The following is a 15,895-nucleotide window of genomic DNA, read 5'->3' as shown; positions in this document are numbered from 1 at the left end:
GTCTTTTACTGTCCTTGTTTGTTTCCACCTACATTCTTCTCTTCTTCTATTCACCTATGTGCACACCTTCTCTTTTCTACATATGCCTCAACCTGCCCATGTACATGTTTATATCTCTCCTCTGCTGACTCTACTATGCTTTCAACACATCTGTATCTTGCTACCTCTTAACTCTGATGTTACATCACCTCTCTTTCCCCCCCCTTTTCCTGCATTCATCCCCACTTCAATGACTTGATTGCAACTCTTGGTCTCTCTCCTCATTCTCCCCGGTCTGTCTTCTGTTAGAGGGAACCGTGAGAGCTCCAGCCGGGCGTCTAGCAGTCGTCAAAGCAGCACAGACAGCGACATGAAGTGCCTGGAGCCACGACCCTGGAGCAGCACCGAATCCGACAGCTCCAACCGCACCCTGCGGCCACCGGTCACTAAGGCTAGCAGCTTCTCTGGCATCTCCATCCTTACCAGAGGGGATAGCCTTGGCAGCAACAACGGCTCACAGGGAAGCTGCAGAGGCTCTCGCTCTGGTAAGGACTGTGGAGGAAAGTGAAAGAAAAATTAGTCATTAGGTTTTTTTAATGTATGTGCTTGCATTAGCTAGACTTTCACTGAAGAACTACCTTTACTATGCATTATAGTTATTGTTGTTGAAGCATGAACTTTCTCCTGTCAGGTTTTTGGAGACATTTGATGCTTTTCTTTAGCTGTTAGCCATTTATTTTAGAGCTTTCTTCTAAAATTCTATGGCTGTTCCGCTTGGCTCCTTGACGGATGATTCAGTCCTTGCTGTTTCTGCAGTGAAGACGTCTGCAGACGCTTTTAACTTATTGACTCAAGAATTTATTTCCACTGTTACAGAAGCCATCAGAGACTTCTGTGAGTTAAACTGGACCAACTAAACACTTAAAGAGATTTGTAGGCATTGCAACATTTAGGATGCAACCAGTCCATAAATCAACACTCTGTAGGAGCTGGTGGTAAACCAGTAGCCTCCATTCAGTAGTTTTAATAGAATTCAACCCACAGTTTTTCAGATATAATGGCCAGAAAACTGGCATCTCATATTCGGGCTACTATTGTATTTTGTTTGTGAACATATTTTACATTCCCTGAATGTTAAGACAAACAGGAATCCCCAGAAACAAAATATTAAACAGGAGAGAGAGTGGTACAGAAGAACTCTCATTCTGTTGCAAAAACAAGGATAATAGAAGAAGAAAAACACAGGCACATCATGAACACCCTACATTGTGTTCTTTTTGTATGAACACATTATTTTGATCAGGAAGATTGTGTGCCTCACGAGGCCTGCCCCTGGTCAATCAAGATGTGTGTCTCCCACCTGCAGCCTCCCAGTCGAGCCGTAGTCTACTTCCCTGCCCGTCGCAACAGCCTCAGCCCCAGATTCCACCTCAGACGGCCCTGCTGCCCACTCCACAGCAGCACCCCATGGGAAACCACATGATTGCACAGGTATGAACCTTCACCACCTGCATTCATATCGACTATATCAGAATAATTAATACACTATTTGAGGTTGCAGAGGATCTGATTTAATTTGGCGATAAAAAGAACATCTTTAATGAGCGTATGTCAACCTACGCTAAATGAGAATAAATTAATTTAATGTTGTACCGGAGGTTGAATCTTGTCACGTGTAAGAAGAAAGTACTTTGAGCAACATTCTGAAAATGAATGTGAATAACGACAGACGAGTCCTCTCCTGTCGTAATTACATCTCACTTTGTTCACACGGTTGGATTGCTTTTTGTATAATATTCAGAAAATAAATTGGATTTTCATTTCTATCCATCTGTTCATTTTAACATGTTCTCCTCTGTGTTCTAACCCTCTTATTTCTTATTTCTTCATTTCTTTTTTATTCCCTTCTAATGGCCTGTCCCTAACTCCCTCCCTCTCACTGACTTGCTCCACTCTCTCTGTCCTCTTTATTTCCTCCCTCTAACTGGTGGTGTGTATAGCCGGTGGCATCTCAGCCTGTTTCCTACTCCAGCCCCTCCTGCCCCCAGGTCCTCCTGCCAGTTTCTCCTCCCCAGCAGTACACAATGGTACTGACACCTCTTGTAGCTTCTTCTTGAAATATTCATTTAATTATAGACTGCATTACTGACACCCTCACACTTTGCATTTAGCCATTGGCTTTCTTTCTGCTAGAAAGTATTTCACCCTCATACCTTGTTTTCATTCACACTAGTTTTTAACAACAGTCGTAGAATAATTATTTCTTTGCTGCTCTGGGCCTTTCAGGTCCTGCTTCGGCAAGATAAACCGTTTCTATTCCATGTCCATGTCTGCCTGTACGTCAATCAAAGCACATGTGACTTTATATGACTCGGAAATATGCCTCCTGTGATATGCAAATCTTTATTATAATTGTTTAAATACATTTTGTTTCCTTTTCAATGTAAACATTTTTTTGGGTCCCACAAGAATTTGATTTTGGATTTCCTTTCTTTGGAAGCACAATTATAAATGTTACTCTCATTCATAAATCGGTAATTGACATTTTTTAAATTACACAGGTTTGTGTTCAGACAAACGGATACAAACTTATCGCTTTATCGACAGATATATAAAGCTATAAGTTATATATACATAACGCAGTTTTTTTATTTATCGATGATCCATACAGTGACTTGTACGTTATGGCTAACGAAGCCTGCGAGTGTTTCAGAGATCTGTTTTTGCTCGAATTAAAAACTGTGTATTCTAGATTCTTACTAATCATTTTGTTCTTGTATTTATTGTTTTGGAAATCAAAATCGGCCCAATGACATATTTCCAATTCCTCACAGGGAGAAGAGATGGCGCCCCAATTCACCCAGATGACGCTGAGTCGGCAGGGCTCCAGCGAGAACCCAGAGCCTCCACCCATGTATCAGGCTCCTCCCACAGTGCTGACCCAGCACCCCCCTCCTCAGACCAGCTACATCATGGCAACCACGGGTCAGCCTATGCCGCCTCCGTCTGGTTACCAGCCTGCCACTGGACACCCCCATCCTCCACCTCCACCACCTCCTCCATCCCAGCCTGTCATGCAGGCCCCACCTCCCCCACAAGGCTACATGCAGCCCCCTCCACCTCAACAGGTATGTCTTTCTCTACAGGTTGCGTTTTCTAAAGGTATCCGACATGGGTTAAAATGCAGTTTTCTACATCTTTTTAAAGTTTTGTTTGAATATCATTCGAGTACCAGATAGAAGTGGTGTTTGTCATGAAGTAATAGTACTGTAGTTGTGAAATGTATTATTACAAGTGTATAAGCCTCACATGCATGGCACTCCCAATTTAACACCCCCACTTTAATATTGTATTGGCTTTAACATATAATACATATATGTTGTACTATCTTTATAATAATAATGTAATTGTATTGCAATCCAGAAGTGCAGAATTCACAGGCGTTCAAAGGAAAAAAAGATGCATGCACAAACACGATTACAGGAAGAACTGATGATATGAATCATTTCTGGCATCAGAAGACTCGAGGGTTGTTGATTTTATGAAGGAAACTGCTATCTGTGCTGGAAGAATTCAAGTAGTTAATTCCATGTGCGATAGTGTTAATTTCTTCATTAGGTTTTATTTAATTTCAAACACACTGACACCATCTTCGTTCGTATCAGACTGTTCTTGCTTTCTTGAGATTTTTCCCACCGTTGAAGATCATGTTCTTTACACCTCATATTAATGAGCACTAATGTAAAGATCTGTTAATGACCAAGAAGAGTACACAGTTTGGTCATTGCTGTCACATACAGACACAGAGAGATAAAGCTTGCTCTCTCTTTTGTAGTACTAGTGACACAGCAGTCTTACGTTGGTTTTCCATTACAGGAAACAAGGTTTGACATGGGTTACACATCAACTCAATTCATTCGTCACCCTTTAGAGTAAAGGTGTACAGGGAAGTAACTACTGATAGTGTTGTAATAGGACATTTAATAGTGGCTGAACTATGTTTCCTGGTGTTATCATAAGATACATGTTGTAACAGAAATTACATTAATACGACGTCAACAAGGTATTAGTTTCCTGGTTCGAGGAAATGGTAACTTTAATAAGCCAGCCAGCTCTACCCACAGCAAATGCATTGTCTATTTAATTTCCACAGATAAACTGACACACAAAAACCACCTATCGTGTTGTTCAAAGGGTCAATGAATGGAGCAGTTCATTCATCCTTATTACAATTTAGGTGAATGGAAATACTCTCCACTGTAAAAATGGAAATGCTTTATTTTGAACATCTGTTATTTTTTGAAATATTAAAATATATATATTCCTTCATTGTTTATTTTAATTTTGAAAACCGATTTGATCCTTTTGCTTGTTGTGCCGACAGCCTGTGCACCTACACACCAGGTTACACTTGCTTAGCCATTAATTGGAAGAGTAACAATGTAACTCTTAATATTTAACTATTTTTAAATGACTTTGTCCATTCTCAGAAATGTCTAACCAATAGAATAACACGTAACTGTAAACACTACCCAGTGATGCATAAGTACCATAAATATTATACATTCAAAGAGCGACACAACAGGGATGTGATCCCTGTGACGCAGCAGGATTCACCCAGTGGGGGAGTTTGGTCCTCGCACCCAACGCGCCGCGCCGCGTGTCGCCTCGGCTCGCCTGCCACATTCTTCTGGTTGCAGAGGCGGTGACAGTAATGAGTTCTCTCACTCGCTGCCGCTCATATTTTTCTTTCCCTCCCTCAGGCTTCTGCTTGAATCCATAAAGTAGTTATTATAATTCATTTGAGCAGAGAGGACTAAATTGACCTGGCCATTAAACACCCTGTGGGAGACATTAAGCTCTGTAATGTTGCGCCGGGACTATGTAATAATGGAAGATAGTCTGTTTAGTAGAGTTTTTAATAGCTGAAGTGACTAAATTACTTTTTTTAAATTGGTTATAGTGTTGTGTTCATATGAAGGCAATCTGCTGGTCACGAGTATCTTCTTAAAGCAGCTTTTCAATTGGAGCATCCAAAGAATATTGAAGTACGCTACCACAGTGTGACTTTTTCCATAATAGATGTGATGGAGGCAATTTGCTGGAATCAGGTGCACATGTAACCAGTAGTTGTAATGTTTATCTTATGGGACTGAATCATTGAATATATATATGTATGTGTTCACTTGGACTTACGGATCAACTGATCTGATTTTTAAGGTCATGGTCAATGTGACCTCACTTTGCATCCCATTCTCGTGAATGCGATATCTCAGCAATGCCTTGAGGGGATTTCCTCAAATTTGGCACAAGCGTGAACTTGTGTGGGATGATCTGATTATAATTTGTTGGTCACTGTGACCTCACAAAGCATAACTCAAGAATAAATATACTAACTTTCACAACGTCAGCCAAATGTCTAATAGGATAAGATGATGAAGTGATGATATTAATGTAGGCTGCAACTTAACTGACTTTAAAAAATGTTTTTTTAATAGCTCTTATTTTCTGACTTTAAAAAAAATATTTAGTAGTTCCAAGATCTGTCCTATATAGTCAGTGTCTTTGTATGCCTTTTATCTTCCGACACACCTTCATATACTTTATCGTCTCTCTTAGATTTCCATAGAGTATTGGCAGGTGGAGGAAGATGTTGCTCATGTGTGGGTGGCCAACAGTGTAACAGGAGTGCAAATATTGACACGGCTGCAGCCCCAAGATGGGCTGAATGTTGTCATGCATGCATATGAAGGCGGAGGCAGGAACTGCCGATCTTCCCAACATTCAACATCCTCTCGGATTGTCCATTTGATGTCTTGTCTTGAAATGCTGTTTGCTACATTTAGCCCCGGTGTTCAAGCTTCAGCGTTGGACACTTAGACCGCTGTAACTGTTGCAAGTCCTTAGATGCTTTCTATTGAACACTCTTTGTGCACATCACTGTTGATGTGTTGAACACTAATAAGGAAGCAACTATTTGAGTTCTATAGTAATTATCTGGAATCTGCTATAATCAATATTTGATCAATAAATCGCATGACGGCTTATCGCATGACGCCGTTGCACGTCGGTAAGAAGCCGCAAGATCAATGTGGATAAACAAAGCTGTGGAGTAACTTCCAAGTCATTGTTTTGTTTTTCTTTAATGTTTTGAATCACTGTCAACAGTCTCGTATGTTCATGTTGGCAGTCGGCTGTGAACTGGGCGATCTACCAAACTGCACCAAGCACCGGACATGCACAGTGGGGGACAAGCTGGTGAACACAGCGGAGCTTTCAGCAGCTGAAGCAATGCCCCTACAGAGTTAGTGAAGACGGAAAAACAAAAGTAGCGAGCATATTGGATTTTAAACCATCAAATGGACGAATGCATGACTCCAGACTCATGCTCCTGTTGCTTCGTGACGGCTTTTTGTCGAAATAGTAAAAATAGTTTGCTTGCAAGTTTGCCCTATCAACTCAAAAAGGCATTCCAGCTCAGTGTCGGTCTAATAGCTTGTTTCTGCTCCCCCCATGTGGCCAAAAAGGAAATTATTTCAACTTTATGTTTCTACCCCCAAGCTGTTAAAGTATTTGACAATAATGAATGATGCGTTTTCAAAACCATGAACATTGGTGGGTGACCCCTGGTATTGTGTCTGTGCCATGTGTGAACGTGGTTGAAGACACACAACGCAATGGTTGGTCTCTCATCTTTGTTTAATTATTACTCTAAATAGTTGTGTTTCTTCTCTTCAGATACAGGTGTCCTACTATCCTCCTGGTCAGTATCCCAGCTCTGGCCAGCAGTACCGTGTGCCCCAGCCCATGGCCCACCAGGTGTCTTATCCTGCCCAACGCACACAACCCATGCCTCAGCCCACACAGCAGTCAGGTCGGTACCTTTTGTTATGTTGTGCTGTAGTTAACTCAATTCAAGACAGATACCTACATATATTTTTAATATCTGTGTTTCTTGTGCATTGCTTGTCTAAAATCAATACACACACTTTGTATTTAGAGTTCCATATTTAGAATGTTGTCACTGGAAATCAGATTAGAGATATGAAAAAATATTTTATTTATTCAGAGCACCATCCAAAATGTATCCGTAACAAGTTATTATACAGGAACAGTCCACTTGATTGTGTAACCGTTGTATGTTGTTACCTCAGCTAAAAGCTGCTGAGTCATGCTCAATTTTGAGTCTACCAGGTGGGATTTTAAATGACCTTGACCCTGTTTTGTTCTGCCAAGTCAAACATGCTCGGACCAAAATAGAGTGGTTTCCTTTTTTAATGGATAACCCTGATAGCTTCATCCCTCAGTCTTTTATTTGGGGTCTGCCAAGGACAGGTTGCCTGTGTTTGTACAGTAACTGACTAATCAGATGTATCGAGAACATTGCAGTCAGTGTGACTTTACATCAATATATGACTCCTGCCTGGGTTAAAATCTGAGTTTTGTAATATTGAAGATTTCTATTTAACATACTGGAATTAACTTTAAAGTTAATTAGTTTAGTTTTGCTTCTGAGTTCCTCTAAAATAACTTCTGGATAACGATTCCATTGATTTTTATATATGTACACTACTGGTCAAAGGATTTAGGCCACCTCAATTTCTCCAGTTTTTATTGAAATGTACACAGTTTAATTTCTCAATGTACTCTGAAATTAAAGCATTGGACAAATAAACCATGGAATCCTTTTGTTTAACAAAATGTCATCTAAATGTTTAGCTCATCAAAGGAGAGCCACCTTTTGGAGATATAACAGCCGAACACACTCGTAGAGCATTCTTTCTACAATGGAAATCACACATTGTTCAGAAAGTTCTTCCAGCTGCACGTTGTTAACCCATTACTTGTTCCTTGAAAAAGTTTCTTTTGTATAACTCTGAAATGTACGTTATTTGTCAGTTTTTGTTTAACCTCTGGCAGTTTGTCGCTTACCGTTGTACCACTTCAGGTTATTCACGGAACTTCTTACATTTCAATAAAAACTGTAAAAATAGGGGAAGTGTTCTAAAACTTTTGACCGGTTGTGTATACCTAGAGGGACGTCTTGTTTTCTTTTTGCTCTAAGGCCAAATGGTGGTTACTGAATCGATAGAGGCGCTAAGCCTGAAAAACACTTCACTCTGGTTGAAAACAATTACAAAAAGCTGAAACTCTGTAAACTGTTTTTTTCATCTTTTTCTTCACACTGCTCTAATTTCACTCCTCTAATTGTTTGTGTGTTGTCATCAGGTCTCCAGACAATGATGCCCAGCCAGCAGTCGAGCTACCAGGGTATTATGGGTGTGCAGCAGCCCCAGAACCCTGGTCTGCTCAATTCCCAGAGGGCAGGCATGGGAGGACAAATGCAAAGCATAATGGTTCAGTACCCACAGATGCCATCATATCAGGTATCAACGGTTAAATCAGCTTTAGTACAACGTTAATAAAGGATACAAATAAACTATTTCATTGTTATTACTAAGAAAATGAGCCTTGCCTGATGTGCTGATAATTGTATCCCCACTAGTGTCCATATAGACGAGGCTGATCTTACCAGGTTAAACGGCTCCACCTGGTGCTCATTTAAAGCAACAGATAATGTTAAGGAGGCTGAATGACCATTAATCTTGTTCAACATGAATGTGAACGATGGATACAGAAACCATGTACGTCCTTACACCACAGTCATGGGATTGCAGCTCAACATAAAGTTCTGAGTTCACTGACCTCTGACCTCATTACCTGTTGTAGTGGTCAGAGTGAGCTGCTGCACTTTTCCAGGATAGTTTAGTGTACTGTGTGCCCCTGGGCTACACATTATTTATATAATACGTTGTTGATAGAATACATATCTTTTTTCTTCGAGTTAACTTTCCATACTATATATATATGATTGTGTTTTCAGCCACTTGTTTACCTTCCAACTTGTTATTTGTTTGGGTGCTGTAATTCTCAGATCCCCAACAATATATAATTCCTCCCCTTGTAGGCCTTTGGGACATGTTCCCGGGAGTGTTTTTTTGTTGTTGTAGGTACGCAGTTTTCTTTTATGTGTAAACTATCTGTCCAGTGTGTTTGTGTTATTTTGACATGTAAATAATGTCATTTGTCTGCATTATTATCCCCACATTCCTGTCAGCAACCGGAATTGTTTTGTGTATTCTTAGTTATGGAGGATGATGTTCGAAATAATCTTTTCTTTGGCAACTACTATTGGTTCATAGTATTTGACAAGTCGTCTAACTGGATTTTCCAGGTTCCAGTGGGAAATGAAAATCAGCAGGTGGTGCAACAGCAGTACCAGCAGCAGGTGATGGTGCCAGTCAGCCAGTCTGTCCAGGGGCCCATGCCGGTCTACTACAGTGTTATCACTCCCACACAGCAGAATAGCACAAGGTATGTCTGAATATTCATACAAATTAGTGGGCAAGAGTATTCAACCATTTCAAACTGTCACCGTAACTGTTAATAAATGTGTTGTAGCAAAGTCGTGTACAGATGTGATATACTTACAAATGACCACAACACACACATATATACATACAGATACATACGTCTTCTGGGCAGGTTGTGTGGGCCTCTGAGTGTGTGTGTAACCTTTCCCCATACATTTATTCTCTCCTCCTTTTGTACGTCTCACCCTGCTGCAGCCCCTCGGTAGGCTACCTGCAGCCCCCCAGCTCCGAGCAGTATCAGATCACACAGTCGCCATCCCCTTGCAACCCTCAACAGTTGCAGCAGCAATATTCAGGTGAGACTTGGTGTCAACAAGTAGTAAATTAGTAAAACATGTTATGAATAATAGATGAAAATAATTGTATTTCTTTTTAAAATATTTTATTTTGCTTTAATTAATTAATTAATAATTTGATTCGATTTGAACATTATTATTACCATTATTCATATTAAAATGAATGCCTGGAGTATTTTGCAACTCAGTGATAACCAGTGTTCACCAGAATCAGGTGAAAGGTATTCAGGGTAAAGTTCAGACGGAGAGACACAAGGTTCACACGTTGAACTTGAAAATCGATGTCTGTAAAAAAGGAATGTTTGAAGATATCAGAAAACCTGCATGTCAGAAAGGCCTTGAGTAAATGTTGAAGGTAATCATGGTCACGTCATCCTTCCGACCTCTGCTCTTGCTTGTGCCACATACTCAACTGTATGTTTGGTAAGTTTTTTCAGTTGGTAATTTGCTTTCAAACTTATATTTCTAATTCCACAATTGGCCAACGCTTTGGGTCTTCTTAAATTTAACAAAAAGTCAGCATCTTATTGTGCATGTTTGGACAAAGTGTATGTGGTTCATATTCTGGCATTTGACATCTTAAAAAGATTGTTCAGATTGTTTGAAGTGGGGTTGTACGAGGGACTAGTCGGTGAGTTCTCCCTTCAGTTGATGACGATGGGCTCTAAATATTCTCCTGCTTGGAGAAGCTGAGAGGAGTAAAGCAAAGGAATGTCCTGCTGTGGGCAGGCTCAGCACAAACACTTATAATAGACTCACCGGAAAAAAATGGTTTCATTGTACAACATATTTAGAATATTTTCTCCACTTTATCTTGCTGTCAGAACGCACTGTACGATATGGAAGTGAAGCCGTTATTATTGCTCTCTTCAAAGTCACAAGTCTCCTTTGGCAAAAGCTGTTCTACAGCTGCCTCGATCGGTTAGTGTGTGTGTTATTCTGTGACTTTGGTGAATCCAAACCTTTTAAACACCAAAGACACACAAATGTTACATTTCTCAAATCTAGATTTTAAACGTCCTCAAGATGTAATGAATTCATCAAGTGCTCTTCTTTTGTTTGCACGTCAGTTGCTACCTCATGCTCACCTATGTCCTTGATCCACTCTACATACTTTAATACTTTACGTAAAGTTCCAGATAAAATCTACTTTTACATTTACCTTTTACTGCTGCAAAGAAAATAAACTATACAGCAATATCTTTTCATTTATTGTTTATTTTTTAAATCCCCTGTTTGTCTACATCTCTCAGGAGTACCGCCTCCTGGACCTGGGGTGATGGTCATGCAGCTCAGCGTCCCCAATGGACCACAGCCTTCCCAGAACCCTCCTCTGGTCCAGTGGAACCCATGCAAGTACTACAGCATAGAGCAGAGGCCCAGCAAGCCAGGGGAGCTGTACAAACCGGACAACACTCCACAGGTACACACAAAGGGCTCCTCGACAAGTGGGCAACATTATTTTAAATTAATGTGACGGATTTCATAAATCCAGACTAACTTACAGATCCAGTCATTCATCTTCAAGTATTCATCCAATAGCCGCCTCCTACTGGTCAACAGGAGGAATGACACTGACATGATCTGTGTGTCACACCATTTCATATGTTTGCTCTTCTCTTTGTGTCCAGGCCAGCACTCAGCTGACGACTCCCCTGGCCTCCCCCACCCAGTCTCCCACCCCGTCTCCCTCCGGCAGCGTCAGCACCGTCTGTCCAGGCATGGGACCATTACCCCTCATTTCCCAGTTTCCTCGGCCAGGAGGACCAGCTCAAGGTACACGTGAACATGAGGCTTACAAAGCTTATATTCACTTGACCAACACTATGAACCAGGTTGTTGCAGGTTCCTCCTTTTAGTTCACAGGCAAATAAGCATGAACTTGTGTTCCTCCAGCTGTGTGCCCAAACCCCTGATTAGACTTCTTAACATGATCAGGTTTCTTTTGGCCCTGATCCAAGAGCCTCAGCAGGTTCACACTGCCACCCGGTCAAAGCTCCTGCACCCACACGTGGCTTTACCTCACCCTGTCCGTTGACCGGTATTTACACACACAATACCTTTCCTGATAAACTGACTCACTGTTTACAGTGCATGATTACACATACAGATACAGTCTTCCATCAGTCTACAATCCATGCACGATCACCATGACACAGATCTTTATTGGGTTATCTCTAAAACACCCACATTAGAAAATACTGTAGTGAAGAGCTAACTTAGGCCCTCTGATCCTTTTTCTTCTTAAATGTGAATTGGCCGGCCGGCGTTTATGAGATTGGAGTGAGACACGGAGAAAATGCGATGTGGTGCTCTTTGCAATAAAACTTCTTTGATGGGACGTGTCGCGTCTCGGCCAATCAGCGTTCAGATGTCGACAGCGTTTAGGGGGTTTAGGTTAGCTTGAATGTCAGCCCGCTACATCTGCTGCTGTCACGCTGCACGGTGTATCGACACTAACAAAGTACCCGTACGTTAAACACGATATGATTTAGCATATTTTTAGTATCAATACTTCATTAAAAGAGCGCGCGATCAGAGCGCACGCGCTGCTCCGTGTCAAGCTGTCTGCACGCAATGCGCAGCGCAGCGCTCACGGAGCTTTTGAGACTCAAAGTCTTCAGCTTTAAAAAAAAAGAAGAAAAAGATGATTCCAGAAGTGAAATGTTTCAGTTCTTTGTCTCCAAGGCAGACAGTCTGTAAAGTTCTGTAACTCTACAGCTGCTCATACTGATAAACTCTGTATCATCTGGTCAGATACTGACTAAAGGCCTCATAGTGTATAATCAATGCTATGATGGAACCATGTAGTTTCATTAATATCTGGCTGTATTAATACTAATAATACTGCCATTTGTTAAGTGTTGAAAAAATTGGTAAAAATTGAACCATACAGATGTTTTATGTATTACTATTATCGATAAATATACCAGTATCGTATTTATGGTATCATATTGTTTTTATGGTATTGTATCGAATTCTGGTATCATGATATTTATGGCAGGTATCGTAGAGAAGTTATAATGTTAGTGACAGCCAGGTAGAGGCAGAACAGACTCAGGGAACAGAGTCATGGCTCAGCAGAGCTCACGAGTCCTTGTTGTTCCGGCCAAAGAAAGGGAAGTTGGTTTATGAATGACTTTAACCATATGATATATAATGACAACGCATATTTTTTACTACTATCATTATATCATTAATAATATTTCTACTTTATACATTTTGTTGTAAAACTACCTAAGTTCAGTTAAAAATATTGTTAGATTAATCAATTAGTTGCTTAAGAGAAGAAAAAAAATTGTTGATAATAATTTCACTTTAAATAATTAAAAAAACATTTTATGGTTCCAGCTTCTTAAATTTGAAGATGTGCTGCTTTTCCATTTTTCCGAATTTGAATGATTTTTAAATGTTGTTATATTTGTGTTCGCCAGTAGGGGGCGGTAGCGGGGTTTGCCATGACTGGTGCCGCAATTCTTGTCTTAAAGGGTACCTGTTGTGATCTCGAATGTGTAGCCAGATCAAAAGATAATGTGTTTCTAAAGGTTATTCATGCACTGACGGTCCAGTATTCAATAACAATACGTAGTTTAGGCTGTTCAAAGTCCCTCAACTCCGACAAGCTTCATTGCACTGGTGCTTGAATATGGCACAGGTGGTGTGACGTCACATCGTTGAGAGATCGACAGCCAGCCACAGCGGATGTGTTCAGAAACCAATATAAACAACGTCGAGCGCTCGCAAACAAATGCTGAGAACTTGATAATAATATAGAAAACGGGCGAAATATGGACGATGAAAGATTGTCTGATTCAGCAACTGGATACTTGTTTGAACCTTTAAAAGCAGACTATCCCCATTTAGTGAATTGTGACGGCGATGATTCTGATGAAGTTGATGCCGAAGGACCGCCGGTCCAGATGCTTCACCGTGCGGACCGTGCACGCAAGTCGGCGGACGTTTGGTGCAGTTGTGGGAAATGTGTGCCACAAAAAACAGACATAGAGTGCATTTGTTGTAAAGAGCACGAATTTATGTCCGATGATATAGTGACATTAGACCTAATCTGCTTCACACAAAAGCGTGAGCTTGATAGCTACATCGCGCATAAGCCAGCGCTGGAGATGTCTTTCATTGATGCAATGTTCGGCCGACATGTTCGGGGTGCTAGTGACTTTTTCTTTGCTCCGTCCGTCCCGATGCGCGCAAACCGGTGTCGGGAGCTCCGCGGCGCACGAGACGGCGGGCAGAGGACTGTTAACGCAACACGTAGAGACAGAAATGACGTGCTTCTGCTGTAATGTGGCGCTATAGAGAAAGTGACAGGGGGGCGGGCCAATTTTTTATGTCATGCGATCTACCAATACTACGCTGCGATCGACTGGCAGGTCGCCGCGATCGACGTATTGAGCACCCCTGATATAGATTGTGTAATTCTTGAGGCCACCGATCTATCCCAAGAAGCAACGCGTGTAGAAGTGGCTCCGGATTGGCTGAATTCCTTTCAACGACTCTACGTCATAGTTAGCTTTGAGCTGGAGTAAATAACTAGCAAAATGGCTGCGCCCACGGACTCGGAATGTTGACAAAGAAATGTAAATCCTCGGGCTATGCGTGACTTGTTGACAATAGCGGCGGGGTAAATATGATTTATTTGATGCGCCTAATGGATGTAGCACGTTGTTGTTTTGCACTACAGGTACCCTTTAAACAAACAAGTTAGACCAGCGTAACACAGACAGTGACGCAGCTGTTGATGCGAGTCTCTTGGTGTTTACTGGTGAGAAACGTACATAAGCACCAAATATATATTAATGTTATGTTCGCTCGCTTTTATATTTTGACAGTTATTAACTGTGTAGAAGTTAAAGTGAAGACAGTTAGCGCCGTTTAGCTAGCGGATGCTAATCGCGCGCTAGCGTTTTAGCACCATTGTACAATGTTCTGCTGGCCTGAGAATTACATTATTCCATGAAAGATTAGAAAGTTACATGTTGTGTCCCGTGTTTTAAAGTTTAAACAGGTTTAGTGCCTTCGATCTCCGTGACCTAGTCGTCGCCATGGAAACATTGTCACATGACATTTCCTTTGGTTCGGTGCTCCGTGACGTCACTTTATTCTGTATTCTGTATTCTTTTAATATTGCTGATTATGGCTTACAGCTTAAGAAAACTCAAATATCCTATCTCTAAATATTAGAATATCATGAAAAAGTATACTAGTAGGGTATTAAACAAATCACTTGAATTGTCTAATTAACTCGAAACACCTGCAAGGGTTTCCTGAGCCTTGACAAACACTCAGCTGTTATAAATCTTTTTTTTTACTTGGTCTGAGGAAATATTAAAATTTTATGAGATAGGATTTTAGAGTTTTCTTAAGCTGTAAGCCATAATCAGCAATATTAAAAGAATAAAAGGCTTGCAATATTTCAGTTGATTTGTAATGAATCCAGAATGCATGACATTTTTGTTTTTTTAATTGCATTACAGAAAATAAAGAACTTTATCACAATATTCTAATTTTCTGAGACAGTCCTGTATATATACACTACCGTTCAAAAGTTTGGGATCACTTAGAAATGTCCTTATTTTTCAAAGAAAAGCATTGTTTTTTTCAATGAAGATAACATTAAATCAATCAGAAATACACTCTATACATTGTTAATGTGGTAAATGACTATTCTAGGTAGAAACGTCTGGTTTCTAATGAAATATCTCCATAGGTGTAGAGAGGCCCATTTCCAGCAAGTATCACTCCAGTGTTCTAATGGTACATTGTGTTTGCTAATCGCCTTAGAAGACTAATGGATGATTAGAAAACCCTTGAAAACCCTTGTGCAATTATGTTAGCACAGCTGAAAACTGTTTTGCTGATGAGAGAAGCTATAAAACTGGCCTTCCTTTGAGCTAGTTGATCATCTGGAGCATCACATTTGTGAGTTCGATAAGACTCTCAAAATGGCCAGAAAAAAAGAAGTTTCATGTGAAACTCGCCAGTCTATTCTTGTTCTTAGAAATGAAGGCTATTCCATGCGAGAAATTGCAAAGAAACTGAAAATTTCCTACAGCGGTGTGTACTACTCCCTTCAGAGAACAGCACAAATGGGCTCTAACCAGAGCAGAAAGAGAAGTGGGAGGCCCCGGTGCACAACTCAGCAAGAAGACAAGTACATTAGAGTCTCTA

The 15,895-nt window shown here is 40.7% G+C and overlaps 1 protein-coding gene across 8 annotated transcripts in view; it reads left to right on the top strand.

Annotated features, from left to right (window-relative positions):
* Positions 1-15,895, top strand: part of LOC130208038 (R3H domain-containing protein 2) — a 67,025-nt gene that overhangs the window by 44,838 nt on the left and 6,292 nt on the right. For 6 of the 8 annotated variants that reach the window (XM_056436912.1, XM_056436915.1, XM_056436911.1 and 3 more), the window contains 10 exons: positions 289-524; positions 1,346-1,470; positions 1,980-2,066; positions 2,814-3,107; positions 6,718-6,853; positions 8,209-8,366; positions 9,215-9,354; positions 9,609-9,709; positions 10,963-11,132; positions 11,341-11,485. In XM_056436912.1, the coding sequence (XP_056292887.1) occupies positions 289-524; positions 1,346-1,470; positions 1,980-2,066; positions 2,814-3,107; positions 6,718-6,853; positions 8,209-8,366; positions 9,215-9,354; positions 9,609-9,709; positions 10,963-11,132; positions 11,341-11,485 (1,592 nt within the window). The remainder of the gene's footprint in view (positions 1-288; positions 525-1,345; positions 1,471-1,979; positions 2,067-2,813; positions 3,108-6,717; positions 6,854-8,208; positions 8,367-9,214; positions 9,355-9,608; positions 9,710-10,962; positions 11,133-11,340; positions 11,486-15,895) is intronic. The other 2 variants (XM_056436916.1, XM_056436914.1) reach the window with 1 other exon arrangement.

The sequence above is a fragment of the Pseudoliparis swirei genome, chromosome 18, assembly GCF_029220125.1.
Source record: "Pseudoliparis swirei isolate HS2019 ecotype Mariana Trench chromosome 18, NWPU_hadal_v1, whole genome shotgun sequence".
Classification (NCBI taxonomy): Eukaryota; Metazoa; Chordata; class Actinopteri; order Perciformes; family Liparidae; genus Pseudoliparis; species Pseudoliparis swirei.
This window is presented reverse-complemented; position numbering and strand designations above follow the sequence as displayed.